The sequence below is a fragment of the Penicillium argentinense genome, assembly GCF_028826775.1.
Source record: "Penicillium argentinense strain IBT 30761 chromosome Unknown utg000011l_segment0_segment0, whole genome shotgun sequence".
In the NCBI taxonomy this organism is placed as follows: Eukaryota; Fungi; Ascomycota; class Eurotiomycetes; order Eurotiales; family Aspergillaceae; genus Penicillium; species Penicillium argentinense.
The window spans coordinates 1947930-1961771 of NW_026622670.1; the positions used below are offsets into that span (position 1 = coordinate 1947930).

Consider the following 13842-nt stretch of genomic DNA (forward strand, 5'->3'; position numbering starts at 1 on the left):
AGATCTATTCAGAAGAAGATGAGTTATGGACTACAAGTGTCCAAAGAGGTAACATTACTATGGTCACTGACAGTGGTTCACTGAAAAGAGAAATATCGGGGAAAGGCTGCAGATGACGTATCGTTTCACGATATAATCTGCAGATCACTAGCCCTCCTAGGGCAATAATTTCAGGGACCGACCCGCAAGGCTTCGGATGTTAACAACCCTTATCAAAGTAGATTGAAGAGGATCGGCCGTGGCTGAAAATGGCGAGGTATCCGAATCCAATTCTCGGGACCCACGCGTCTCTAAACCCCGACACTTGCCATGTCATCCACCATCTCATGGACCACTTCCTTGCACAAACCACGTTCCTGGCATCCAGATCCAGCCAGACCTTCCGCGGAATTATCCAGCAATCATATTTGACATGATTCACGACCAGGCTGGTGGTCTTATCAATCTGAAACCGTCCATACCCCTGTTCGGCGCGTGGACCAGGCCTTGGCAGGCCCTAAATGCGCCTAAGGGAGAACTTCGGCCTTGTCCCGGCAGCAATTCGTTCACGCAACAAGCAAATGGACCGAGGAGACCATCCCGAAAGCCTGAGACTTTATGGACATCGCCGGTCTCACCACGCGACCCCCGGTGGAGGAGCCCCCGTCCCTTGGACATCTCCATGAGGGGGTCAACCGTTTCAGAGTCCCATCTAGGTGCATTTTGCCCGAATGACAGCTCCAAATGCGGCAAAATGCCCTGTGTTTGGTACTTTGGGCTGTCTGAACTTGATTGACACTGGGGTTAATGGGGCTCTGACAGGATTGAGATCGACTCTAGGTCCGAGTGGGAAGAGAAAGGGGGCTCCCCTGCTATATAACAGGCTTGGTTCCCTCGCTGCTGGCTCTGTAGACACCAAGCAGGCCTCTTTCTAGAACTTCTCGTTCTTTTTCCGCTCTTCGAGCTATCTTTCATTTCTCCGGTCTGGGACCGTGAAGCCTTTCACTTTCATTCGCTATATACAATTCGACGGTACCGGTTTACCGATCATTCCATTCTCTCGTCTCAGACGGATTATTTCTCTCCGCCAAAATGAAGCAGTACACTCCCCTCGCCGCCATCGCCAGTATCATCCCTCTGGTCCACGGCCATGGATTCGTCAGCAGCCCAACTGCCCGTATGCCCGGTGACGCTATGGCGTCGGCCTGTGGCCAACAAGTCAAGATCAACCAAGAGTCCGACAACTACGGCAACATCCAGGGCGAGCTGCAGGTTGCCAATGGCCAGAGTGACTACAAGGCCGCCGCGTGTGATATCTGGCTGTGCAAGGGCTACAAGTTTGCCGACAACAAGGACAATGTCTACTCTTACAAGGCTGGCGAGACTGTCGACTTCACCGTGGACATTCGTGCCCCTCACACTGGTGTTGCCAACGTCTCTGTCGTTGACACTGCCTCCAACTCGGTCATTGGTAGCCCTCTGATCTCCTGGTCCGTCTATGCCTCCACTGCCACCGGCGTCACCAAGGACGAGACCGACTTCAGCGTGACAATCCCGGAGGACCTGGGTGACCAGTGTACCACTGCCGGTGACTGTGTCCTACAGTGGTACTGGTACGCCGAGTCGATCGACCAGACCTACGAGTCTTGTGTCGACTTCACTGTTGGCGGTTCTGGTTCGAGCTCCAGCTCCAGCTCCAACTCCGGTTCCAGCTCTAGCTCTTCTGGATCTAGCTCCAGTTCCAGCGCGGCTGCCGAAGTGACCTCTTCATCCTCCTCTGCTGCCCCTGTGTCGTACGCCACTACCACTTTCGCCACTCAGGCCCGCGTGTCCGCCGAGCCCTCCGTGCAGGTACAGACGCAGACTCCCAGCTCTGTCGAGGCCACTGCTAGCTCTGCTGCCTCCAACGTGCCGCTCCCGACTGGTAATGCCCAGGAGATGGTGGACTGGATCTCAGCCATCTTCAAGTATCTGGTTAGCAGCAACTAGTGGGACTCCCCGCCAAGCGACAGCCCCACAACTCAGGAGTCCGAGTCATGTAAAACGGTTTAGACAGTCATTATCAATTTTATTATTGGCCAGGGGTATCTTCCCCCCTCTTGGTGAACACTTTTTTCTTCCATGCAATTCGTAGAGATATGATCCGGTACCTGCGCAAGACAAGCATTACCAAGACGCCGAGTGTGCAGGCAGGCCTGTACATATCTGATCGGCCAGCCCCACTTGCATAATCTGATCCCCAGTCATTTTTTCCTTGCAGTTTGGTTTCAGCGGGAGTTCCAGCCCGCCTTAAACGTTTGAGAAAGAGTCTGGATGTCAAGGGAAAAATCTACAAAATCCAGCGGGCAGTACAATGGTCAATGGCATCTCGTGCGGCGCTCAGCTCGCCCGAGTGGCTCTTTTGTGCTGATCGTCGAGCTGATCCGTCGCAATGTTTCCCATGGGATCAAATTGTGTGGAGACTTGCTAATCGATAAGCACAGCCCCGGCGGGTGTCGACCCGTGGGATTTTTGCCCTCACCGGCCGCCCATTCATTGTTTCTCCCTCCCCCTTGCTGCTTCCTCCATTCCACCTTCGAGAACACATACCTTGAGGTGCCGCCCATCATGGAGGAACATATACGTCAGAGCATTTCCAACCACCCACATGCTTTCCAGCATTTCCATAGCAGCTCGCCCCACCCCTCGCACCGGTCCTCCGACAGAATGACTCTGCGCTCGCACAACGAGGGCACCTCCACGGCCTTGGAACATGAAACGGACATGAGCCAGCACCGTCATGGAGGCCCCGATGAGGAGGGTTCGCCTCCGCCTCGCTATACCCCGGAAACCGACCCGTTCCACCTGGCATCCAAGCTGAAGACTGAGGAGGAGATCCGGCAAATCAAGCCCAATACCGGCCGCAAGCGCGACTCCCCCAGCAAGACCCCGAAGGTGTTCGAGATGGTCCGCAGCACGGGCGACAAGGGCAAGCAGGCCCTCACCACCCGCAAGCTACAGGGCTTCTACGAGAACCAGAATGAGAACATTGCGCGCATGCTCAAGCCCGTTGAGGAGCATGTGCGGGAGGCCCGCGATTTGAACGAGGAGAACAGTCTAAAGTATAAGATTGCCGTGTACGCCAGTTTCGTCGCCAACATCATCTTGTGTGTTGTTCAGGTCTACGGTGCTGCTTCGTCCGGTTCGCTGTCCTTGTTCACCACCATGGCCGACGCCATCTTCGACCCCATGTCCAACTTGACTCTTCTCCTTTGTAACAAGGCCGTCAACCGTGTTGACCCGCGCAAGTTCCCCGCCGGCAAGGCCCGTATTGAAACGGCCGGTAACATCTGCTTCTGCTGCCTGATGACTGCTGTTTCTTTAATTATTATCGCTTTCTCCATCCGCGAGATCGTCGAGGGCTCGGAAACCCTTCTTGCCGCCTTCCACTTGCCTTCCGTCATCGCCGTCTCGGTCGCCTTCTTCACCAAACTCGCCCTGTTCATCTACTGCTTCGCGCTGCGCAACCAGGTTTCGCAGATTCGCATTCTGTGGGAGGATCACCGCAACGACCTGCTTATCAACGGTATTGGTGTGATGACCTCTATTCTGGGTAGTAAGGTGCGCTGGTGGATCGATCCTATGGGCGCCATTATTCTGTCGCTCATTGTCAGCGGTCTGTGGCTGCACTCTGCCTATGGCGAGTTCCAACTGTTGATCGGTGTCACTGCCGACACCAAGATGCAGCAACTCATCACTTATATCTGTAAGATCCGCCCGCTTTTTAAAAACACACCCACAAAAGACAGCCACTAACCTTATCTCAGCCATGACCCACTCTCCTCTCATCACGGCCATTGACACCGTTCGGGCGTACACCTCTGGTCCCCGTCTCCTGGTCGAAGTTGACATCGTCATGGAGGCCAACGAGTCCCTGCGTGCGACCCACGATGTTGCCGAGGAGCTGCAGATGAAACTGGAGTCTCTGCCGGATGTTGAGCGTGCGTACGTGCACGTCGACTACGAGACGACTCACAAACCGGAGCACTTCTTGAAGAAGGAGCTCTAAAAGTATACAGTATTGTGATATCGGTTGGATTCTGTCATATATCATATAATATTGGAGTTGGACTCCTTGCTTAGACGTCAGGCAGTATAGCGTCGCCTCGACAATTCATTACATTGCATCTATTGAGCTCTGTATACAAATCACTTCATTCGTCGGATGGTTCTCAGGCCGAGATGAAAATAAATGTCAGAATTGCCCCAAACCCGTACCCGGGTTCCAAGGTTTTCCAGTAAAAAGTTCCAGGTGCCCAAAACGCCAATGAGAGCAATATTACCCCTCATAAACTTCAACGCGCAAACATTTCATCCGCAACGTGGTGAAATTCAGACCCGTCGGACATTGCTCCACCCGAGCCTCTTCGTCCCTGGCCGCTCGGGCGGTTGCAAAACCCGAGCAGTCGCCTGGTGGAGCCGGACTGTCCGCTATAAAGCTTGACCTGCCAGTCTTCCATTATCATTTTCAAATTTGTCAAATATATACCATCAACCCTTTCATTTGATCTTCATTCTTCTCCTAATATCACATCCGTCCCATAGTTCGCATTATCTGCGTACAAAGGATCCCCGCGGCCACCCGCTAAGGTGGGAAACTATGACAAAACTATACGACATCGTGATAGCCGGCGCAGGCCCCGTCGGCCTCTTCCTCGCCTGTGAACTCGGCCTCCGCCAGATCTCAGTCCTAGTGCTGGAGCAAAGTATACAACAAGAATCACCATGGAAAGTACAGCCCCTCGGACTGCGCGGTATGAATACCCAGTCTGTCGAGGCATTCTACCGCCGTGGCCTATTAGGCAAATTCTTCGACCTTGATGAACGGCCTCAGTACGAGGGTAAAAAGCCCGGGTTCACATTCGGAGGCCACTTTGCAGGCATGAAGATCAATGCCAATCTTTTGGAGCTGGGGCGTTGGAAATACAGACTCCCCAGTCCGGCGCTTAGTCCGGGGCCGACGAGTATGGATCAGGTCGAGAAGGTCTTGACGGAAAGGGCGGAGGGCCTGGGCGTCACTATTCTGAGAGGACAGTCTGTGCAGGAGATTACACAGGATGAAAGGAGTGTCAGTGTTGAGACAGACCAGAAGCGATTCCGCGGTCGATGGCTGGTCGGCTGTGATGGGGGTCGAAGTACCGTCCGGAAAGAAGTCGGATTCGACTTTGTTGGCACGGATGCCAAGTTGACGGGGTATGCAACACATATCGATTTAGAAGGGCGCGACAAATTACAGCCTGGCTTCAACGTCTCCAAGACGGGGATGTACATCAATGTTCCGAACGGCGCATTCCATCTCTTGGAATTCGACGACGCAAGCTACGATCGCTCTCAGGATATCACGCAAGAGCACCTACAAAAAGTCCTCAACCGAGCCATCGGCCGTACAGACGTGAAAATCACAAAAGTCCATCTCGCCTCCTCCTACACCGACCGTTCCATGCAAGCAACAGCCTACCGGAAGAGCCGCGTTCTCCTCGCCGGCGACGCAGCGCACATCCACTCGCCTCTCGGTGCGCAGGGTATGAACGTTGGACTGGGCGACGCAATGAATCTGGGGTGGAAGTTGGCGGCGACGATCTCGCAGACCCGAACTGAATATGAAACCGAAGACTTGACGCTGCTCGACACATATGAGAGTGAACGACATCCCATTGCGGCCTGGGTTCTTGACTGGACGAGATCTCAGGTTACGGCGTTGAAGCCGGATCCGTTTGGAAGGGCGACGAGGGCATTGTTGGAGGATTTGATTCAGACGACTGATGGGGCGAATCTGTTTATTGATCGTATCTGGGGCCTTTCGCAGCGGTATACCCTTGGCGAAGGGGAGGCGCATGCACATCCGCTTGTTGGGTGCAGTGCGCCTGACTTTGAGTTGGGAGGTGGGTCGAGGCTGGGGGAGAAACTTGAAGGAGGGAGGGGGTTACTTTTGGATTTTGGAGGTGATGAGGCTTTGCGGGAGTTGGTTCGGGGTGGATTTGAAGAAAAGGTTGATTATCTTGCCATTGAAGCAAAGGAGGAGTGTGGACTGCGTGCTTCGTTGATTCGACCGGACGGTATTGTTGCCTGGGTAGCTGATGGTAATGCACAGTCTGATGTGAAGGCTGCAAAGGCTGCTTTGGAGCAGTGGTTTGGACTCTGATTTGGCTGAATGGCGTATATAGTTTTATACAGTTTTACCATAGATAGTACAGCACATGATATTCACTCTGCTCATTGTCTCGAAGAAATTCAAAGATGGAAAGGACTTAGTCCACGGCACTGCTGGGGGTTCACTACAAGATAACCTTAGTACTAGAACTCATGGCATATCCTCGTTGCATTGAACACACATCTATTATTGATCACATCATTCCGGTGGTATCAAAGTTCTTGTGGCTAATCCACACAGAACTGCCAAAACAAACCCGGAACAATCTAAAAGGAGAATAAAAATGAAGTGTAAAGACAACCTCGACTCCGGATACAGGACCCAGAGTGCCGTAAATAGGCAAGACAGGAACGATGAAAATAGAAAGTAATTATTCGAAAACAAGGAAAGCATCAATGGTCTAGTTCAATAAACCTCCTTAAACCGTCTGCTCGAACAGAGCAATCGTAGAGCAGTAGTTGCTCGTGTTCTCGGCCTCGGGAACCATGCTCTTGCCCTCCGAAGAGGTGACCATGTTGACCGCGGCCTTGGTGCTGAGACCGTAGATGTGGACGTCGGAGCAGTCCACCTCGACCATGTTCTCTTGGCAATCCTCGGAGTTGAGGCAGGATTGACCGTAGTTCTCGAAGAAGCTGTAAAGACCAGCACCGTAGATGAAGAGATCCGAAGAGTTCATGACACGGAGACCCCAGGCCTTGCGGCAGGACGCAGTTATGCAGGATGAGAAGTCGGGATCGTTCCAGGACTTCTGGGGGGTGTAAGGTACCAGAGCGGTGGGGTTGGACTGATAGTAAGGAGTCTCAGTCTGAATGAGGCCCATGAAGACGTTCTCGGCGCTCGAGACCTGGTAGTTGTAGAGCTGGTGGTGCTCAGAGGAGGTACCCCACAGCCAGACGGGCTTCTGGGACTCAATGAGGACACCACGGCCAGTGTAAACGTTGATCTGGGAGTGGTCATCAAGGTCGAGCTCGTGGTCGGCGGTCCAGAACCAGTTATTCTCGAAGTAACCACTGGCCTTCTGGGTAACGTGAAGCAGCATGAAGGCAGCAGTGCACTCCTCCTTGGGGGTGGTCTTGCTCTTGGGGGTCTTCTTGCACTTGTCACTCTGCAGACCAGTACCGGCAGCACCACCAATGCGGAAGTGGACATCCCACAGACCGGCAGAGCCCTGAGAAGAGCCAGCAATGTTCCACTCCATGAGGATGGCGCCGGCAGTGGGGCCCTTGGTGGTAATGATCAGGTCGCTCATCTCGACGGAGCCGGTCTCGCCCTTCTCGCCAACCTGGATGAAGGGAACTGGGTTCTTCGCGTCCGAGAACTTGGCACCGTGAGCCATGAGCTGAGGCCAGATCTCACCAGTGATGCGGATGTTCTTGGGAATCTTGAGGGTAGAGGTGATGACATATGCCCCGTGGTCGAAGTAAACAATCTGGTCGGAGGTGGCGCTGTTCAGGACCTTTTGGATGGCCTCGGTATCATCGGTGGAACCATCACCCTTGGCACCAGCGGACTTGACACTGACGAAGGAGGAAGCAGGAACGCTCTCGTACAGAGGCTTGGACCGCTCGAACACAGCACCATTGTTAAGGAGACCCTCGGGCATGCCAGAGGACTTCATAGTGCTCTGGATGCGAGCAGAAGAGACGGCCTGGTGAGAGCTGCAGGTACCGGAGCCACTGCTGGAGCCAGAGCCGGATTCAGATCCAGAGCTAGAGCTGGTGCCCTGAGAGATGACGGAGCTCGAAGTTTCAGTACCAGAACCAGAGCCGGAGCCAGATCCAGAGCCAGAACCAGAGCCGGAGCCGGAGCCAGAACCAGAGCCTGAACCAGAACCAGAGCCAGCGGTAGACTGGACAATGACAGGAGTAGCAGTGGACTGGCTAACGACAGGGACCTGGCTGACAGAGGTATCGGGCTGGGCAGGAACCTGGTTGGCAGATGGAACGACAACAGAACTGGCATCGGTAGCGGCCTCGGGAGTGGAAACAGGCCCCTCGTACGATCCAGTGGAGCCAAGAAGGATAGATATCCAGCTGTTGTCCATGCCAGGAAGACCAGAGACCGAGGGCGAGGAGATGGTGACTGTGCGGTCAGCACTGTCAGTGCCAGCAGGCAGAGGAGTGACCTTGTCTTCGGTCGAAGCAGATGAAGAGGGAGCAGGCGCTTCGTTCGTGGCGAGGGTACTGGCAGCTCCGCCATTGGTAGCGGCACAAGCACTAACAGTGTGCATCACAGTCTCGACGACAGTGATAACTTCTTGGTCGGAGTCCGAAAAGTCGGGAGAGTAGGCGCGCTTGCCAACGGACGAGTTGGGCGAATAGGTGTTGCCCTGGACCCAGTTCTTGACGACAGAGCCACCCTCGAGGATAGAGTCACCATTAGCGCCAGTGACAGCGATCTTGGAGCCGGAGAAGTCAACGTTGTCGAGGATGAGGGTACCACCACCGATCGGAACGCTGTCCTTGTCCCAAGCAGTGACGACACCAGTGGGAGTGTTGGTGAGCTTGCTATCCAGCATCATAACGGAACCCACAGTCTGGTTGCTGGGCGAGGTAGACATGTTCAGACCGACTTCGCAGTTGTTGATATCGAGAGACTTGAAGGTCCAGGCCCAGTTCCAGTTCATGAAGATGGCAGTCTGGCAGCCGTTGAAAGTCAGGTTGCGGGTGGTGAACTGCTGGTTACCCAGGAACATTCCGTAGTTACCGCCGTTGAAGGTGAGGTCAGTCATGAAACCACCGGAGCCATTGTCCATGAAGATACCCTGCTGCTTGTTGGCAGCGCCGCCACCCTTGACCATCTCGAAGCGAATGTTTTGCAGACTGGTAGCTTGACCGACCTGCCAGTGGATACCAGCGCCAGAGCCCTTGGGCATGGCAGTGAGGTCAACAACCAGGTTACGAATACCGCGGAAGAAGTTGTTCTGGTTGGTGAACCAGTTGTCACCGTTGTCCTCATACGGGTCGGAGTCAATTACGGCCATGCCGGCGAAAGCAGCGGAGGCCTTGATAACAGGGAGCTCAACTGCATCACCGACAATCTGGGTGTAGTAAAACTGCTGAATAGGCTTAGACACCAGGTAGGTACCAGGAGGGAAATACACCAGGGCGGGAGTGATAGTCGACGAGTCACAACCCTTTCCGCAGCGACCTCCGGAGGAAATAGCCTTGTTGATGGCAGCGGTATCATCGGTGGATCCATCACCTATCATCCAAAGTCAGCGTGCTCTCTGATCAATACATTCAGGACAATATACCCTTGGCGCCAAAGTCCTTCACGTTGCGGAAAACCTTGTAGTTGGCATTGCTGTTGAAAGGCGACGTGCCCTGTCGCTTGATTTCGGCCATCCAGAACCCGGAGCTGGAGCCAGTGACAGAGTCCGCCACTTTCGAGACAGTATTAAGCGCAAGTTCGGGGACGTTGGGAGTCACCGGCACGGCGCCCACGAGTGCAGTCGGCAGGCCGAGGAGGAAAATGATATGGGCCAAGAAGACCATCATGGTTGTCTGGAAAATCGCCATTTTCGAGATAATAGTCGCTGAACCGGCAGCGAATAGTATTTTGCAATCAAAGATTCAGTGTCGCCCTAAAGAATGAGGAAATGTTCAGTAACCAGTACTGGTATGTGATGCAGTAGAGATCTCAATTCTCCCGGCGGCGCTTATACCAGTAGCGGTCGCGAGGAAATGAGATGGTGAATGATAAACGCGTGGTGTAAACAATGGAAAGAATGATCGGACGAATGCGCAAAATGAAGACCTGCTCTTTGATAGCCAGTGAAACTGGGAAGGCAGCTTCAGCCTGGGTTGCGGTTGCCACTACAGCAGAGTGGATGTGCAGCAGCTTCCACCAGGGAATGCCAATTCAAAGGAGTGAATGAGGCAAAGAGACAACAAGTGAATGACAGGTTTCCCCGGAGAATAACGAACAATGGGAAAGAAAGAAAAACAGATGAAACGCAGCAGATCGAGTGGCGGAAAATGGATCGGCTGCCGGCGATAAATAAGAGGGTGGACTGACTCTGGCAATAGTTGTATCGATGGGACTGTCTTGTGTTCCGCTGCGTAAAATGACCGCGATGTCCCTGGATGTCTGCACGCTGCGCCTATCACACGGCCCGACGCCTTGTTATCCACCAGTCTCCGCCAATCGCTGGGCCCCGCAGGCGTATGGCCAGCGACGCTTGAAACGCGATGGTCGGGGGATGAAACGCTCGCCGAGTCGATCGCTGGGGCAAGGTGTTGCAGATTCACGCGGCCAGACGCTCGACGGTCGAGAACAAGGCTCTTGCAAATGAGCAGGAGTGGCCACGGGCGCCGCTAGCAAAGCACCTTTTTAGGATACGGGGCTGGGAGAGAGACCAATGGGTGGCCAGAAGCAAAGTAAATGGGCAAAAGGGTCCCAAACCGGGTCTCCATCGGGGCTCTACGCGCTATATACCATCGCCGGCGATCAAAACCAGGATCATACATTCCATTTATCTAGGATTTTTCTCGTCGCATGGGAGAGAGGGAGGGGCAAAATAGGGGCGCCATCGCGTCAGCGGCCTCCAGGGCTGGACGGTTGTTTTTTCTCAGGCTCACTCTCTTAGGCAAGCATGTACGGGGTGTGGGACGGCCGACATGCTTCGGCATGGGGACAGGCAGCGCGCGTTGCCCCCCGGCTGCCCTTGGTGGAGCCCCTTGGTCGTGGTCCATGAGTCCGATAGACATCTCAAATCACCGAGTCTGGGTCGAACCGACCTGTGTGCGCTTGTCTGGGCCCTGGGAGAGAAACGAGCGCCATTCCCCGTAGCGCGAGTCGCTGCGCAACTCCGATCTTGCCTCGTTCAGGCGCGACGGGGTATCGCCATGGGCGCATCGCAGTCGCCTTGGGTCGGGTGAACCTCGCCGTGGCCAGTGGTTGGCAGGGGGGTAAGTTGTTATGGATGGACATTCCGGCGTGGGCGGTCATCGGAGAGAAAGGAATGCCTCATGACGAAGGCCCAGCGGTCGGAACAGCGCGTCGATTCGAATTCGTATGAATTCCGCCGGAGTTCCTCCATTCGTAGAATTCCGCCCTGACAGCAGAAGCATCGGAGGGATCGAGTCATGGGCGAGTCAAGTCCACGGCCAAGCTTTGCCCCTGAAGGAGACGACCCGCACCCGCCGGGGTTAGCGCAGCCTGGCCACGGTTAGCCTGACGCCGCGAGGCCCATCTGCCGGGCCAATCAACGGGCGCTGATCCGATCATCTATCGCACTGCAGTTGCTCGCCGTCGTGAGGACCTTGGGGGTGCCTCTGTGTGGTTGAGTAGGGAGTACCCTGGTTGTGGTAGAACATTGAATTGTACATTTCGGAGTAAACAGTTGTTCCGTGGTTCTTCCTGCATCGGATGACTAAGTCAGGTTTTGAACTTTGTGCCGATTAACCCCGAAATATATATTGCGCTGTGTGGTGTCGAGTAGTTAGTGTTGGAGTAGGTATATACTTGTCTGCCTCGGCGATTCGATTGTGAGTACCTCGACCTCGCCAAACCCTGAGTAGGTAAAATTTGTCCCACGGTGGCGCCACTAGGGCAAAATCAGTTACACAAAATGCGGTGTCTGCTATTCCGGCCACGCCGGCACTATATACTCTAGCATGCAATTAATGTTTCTACCTACACTAAACTGCCCGGCGAGATGCCGCGCGTCATCCGGTCGGTGGCCCGGCACGGTCCGCCCACCTCCGACGGCGTAAAGCCACACAGCTTCATCTACTCAAGTGATCGCTTCAGGACGCGTGCGAGTCTACGCACGCCCTCAGTCAGGTGACGCGGCTCTGCCCAGGCGAAACACAGGCGGATGTGGCTGGCGAAACGGTCGTTCGCGACCTCGGGGTCTCCTTGCACCTGGAACTGGGTACCGGGAGCTAAGCGCAGGTTCTCTTCCTTTTGCGCCCGCACCACAACGGCTGCCGCGAGCAGCGGCGAGGGTAAAGTGATCCATATAAAATATCCGCCAGCGACGGTTGTCGAGGCTTGCGCGACGGTTACACCAAGCGGGACCAGGTGCTCCTGGACAGCCGACAGAAGCAGGTGATACCGTTCGGCGTATGCCGGCTGCAAGACATTGCGAATGTGATTATCCAGAATACCCGTAGGCAGCAGTTGATCGATGATGGTGGAACAGAAGTGGCTGGGGGCACCACCGGAGCGAGAGGACCCTCTGTAGACGTAGTAGAATGGAGAAGTTAATAAATGCGCACGTCAGCTGACACACGTTGTCGAAAGGAGATCTGCATGCTCTTGAAAGAGGCAGTACAGGGTAGTGCCAAGACAACTCTGTAGTAGGGCTGGTATACATACACCTGCGATGCTCCAAAGGCCACTTTTTCCGACCCCTCGACCCATCCCGTGCGGACACCAGGCCCGAGAAGCTTACTGAAGCTACCATTGCTAATTGCGTGGCCCCATTCATCGACGGGACCACCGTCGAGATAGCCGTCCACGTCGACCAGCCGCGCGACACATGCGCGGTCAGGCTCCATCAGCTTACCGCCAGAGCTGGCTGACCATTGCAGCATGTCATAGACGTCGTCCGTCACCAGCAGAGCATCATACTGGCGCGCGAGTCGAACGAGGCGCTCGCGGTGGTCCAGGGACATGATCTTGGTGGCCGGGTTGGAGAAGGTGGGGACGGCATAGATGAGATACTTGTAGATCTTTCGCCAAGGCCGCGGAGGCTTGATTTTCTAAGTAGGTGAGCCAGCACGAGTTAGTCGGACGTTTTTGCCAAGGGTGAATCATCCGGCAGTCTGCATGGCGGAGGTGCATCTGTCATCAAATTTCATCAAATTCGGATAGTACCGGTTCCGTATTGTTTTCGGCCACGGCCTTTTCTTCGGCGGCCCGCAGCGCGTTCTCCAGATAATCTAAATCGATGCCTTGGTCGTCCTCGGGGACGCGGCGGACCTTGCTGGCAAAGCCGGCATCGTCGAACATGCGGCCGGCCAGGTGGTAGGTTGGGTCGACCTGGAAAATGTTGCGTGTATAGACGGGGTCGGTGAAGACCTGAAGGATGCCAGCGAGGCTCTGGCTGGCCCCGCCGGTGATGCAGATGCGGCGAGGCGTAATCGAGTGGTGGGGGCGATAAAAAGCGCCCAACCACTTGGCGACGTGGACACGAAGAGGCTCATAACCCTCATCGGGCCCATACAGCAAGCCGGGATTGGCGATGGCGGGTGTGGTCAGCACCGTCGTGGCGGAGCGGAGCAGATCGGGGGCGGGGAGCAGCGCGGGGTTGGGCCAGCCGGTAAGCAGATCAACGGGTTCGGTGGGCACAGTCATGGTGAGGATGCAAGTATGTACGTGGATGGAGCAGATGGAGTCCAAGGAGATGATGGGATAACGTCAGTTTGGGACAAGTGGTCTGAATGGCGGATCCGAGATCGGGCAAAGTGTGGAAGCGAGAGCCGAACCAGCAAGAGCGAACAGGCACAGGAACCACAACACAGAGGGGATGAGGGGCAGATTCATACGGAGATAGTACCCATGGTAGCAACGGTCAGATCCTGGGATAAATTTTGAAATGTATGCATTATTAACAATGTTGCTAAGGGGTTGGCTAATCTCCGTACTTGCCAGTCCCCCATTCACCTGGATTCTTCGGATTAATGTGTTGTACCTTAATACCTGTTATGTGTGTAAGCAGT

At 54.8% G+C, this 13842-nt stretch overlaps 5 protein-coding genes across 5 annotated transcripts; 3 read left to right on the forward strand and 2 right to left on the reverse strand.

Moving 5' to 3' along the window:
- Positions 1 to 1071: 1071 nt before the first annotated feature.
- Positions 1072 to 1968, forward strand: N7532_011742 (lytic polysaccharide monooxygenase; the record flags this gene model as incomplete). Its single annotated transcript, XM_056624233.1, has 1 exon — positions 1072 to 1968. The coding sequence occupies one exon, from the start codon at positions 1072 to 1074 to the stop codon at positions 1966 to 1968; it is 897 nt and encodes a 298-aa protein (XP_056469221.1).
- Positions 1969 to 2586: 618 nt separating this feature from the next.
- On the forward strand, positions 2587 to 4027 carry N7532_011743 (cation diffusion facilitator family transporter; the record flags this gene model as incomplete). Its single annotated transcript, XM_056624234.1, has 2 exons — positions 2587 to 3724; positions 3786 to 4027. 2 exons carry the CDS (start codon positions 2587 to 2589, stop codon positions 4025 to 4027), a joined length of 1380 nt encoding a protein of 459 aa, XP_056469222.1.
- Positions 4028 to 4618: 591 nt separating this feature from the next.
- Positions 4619 to 6160, forward strand: N7532_011744 (pentachlorophenol 4-monooxygenase; the record flags this gene model as incomplete). The annotated part of the gene is made up of 1 exon (XM_056624235.1): positions 4619 to 6160. The coding sequence occupies one exon, from the start codon at positions 4619 to 4621 to the stop codon at positions 6158 to 6160; it is 1542 nt and encodes a 513-aa protein (XP_056469223.1).
- Positions 6161 to 6587: 427 nt separating this feature from the next.
- Positions 6588 to 9690, reverse strand: N7532_011745 (uncharacterized protein; the record flags this gene model as incomplete). The annotated part of the gene is made up of 2 exons (XM_056624236.1): positions 6588 to 9373; positions 9426 to 9690. 2 exons carry the CDS (start codon positions 9688 to 9690, stop codon positions 6588 to 6590), a joined length of 3051 nt encoding a protein of 1016 aa, XP_056469224.1.
- A 2215-nt stretch (positions 9691 to 11905) lies between these two features.
- N7532_011746 (aminotransferase-like domain-containing protein) lies at positions 11906 to 13477 on the reverse strand (the record flags this gene model as incomplete). The annotated part of the gene is made up of 3 exons (XM_056624237.1): positions 11906 to 12356; positions 12497 to 12882; positions 12998 to 13477. The coding sequence occupies 3 exons, from the start codon at positions 13475 to 13477 to the stop codon at positions 11906 to 11908; spliced, it is 1317 nt and encodes a 438-aa protein (XP_056469225.1).
- Between the last annotated feature and the right edge of the window lie 365 nt (positions 13478 to 13842).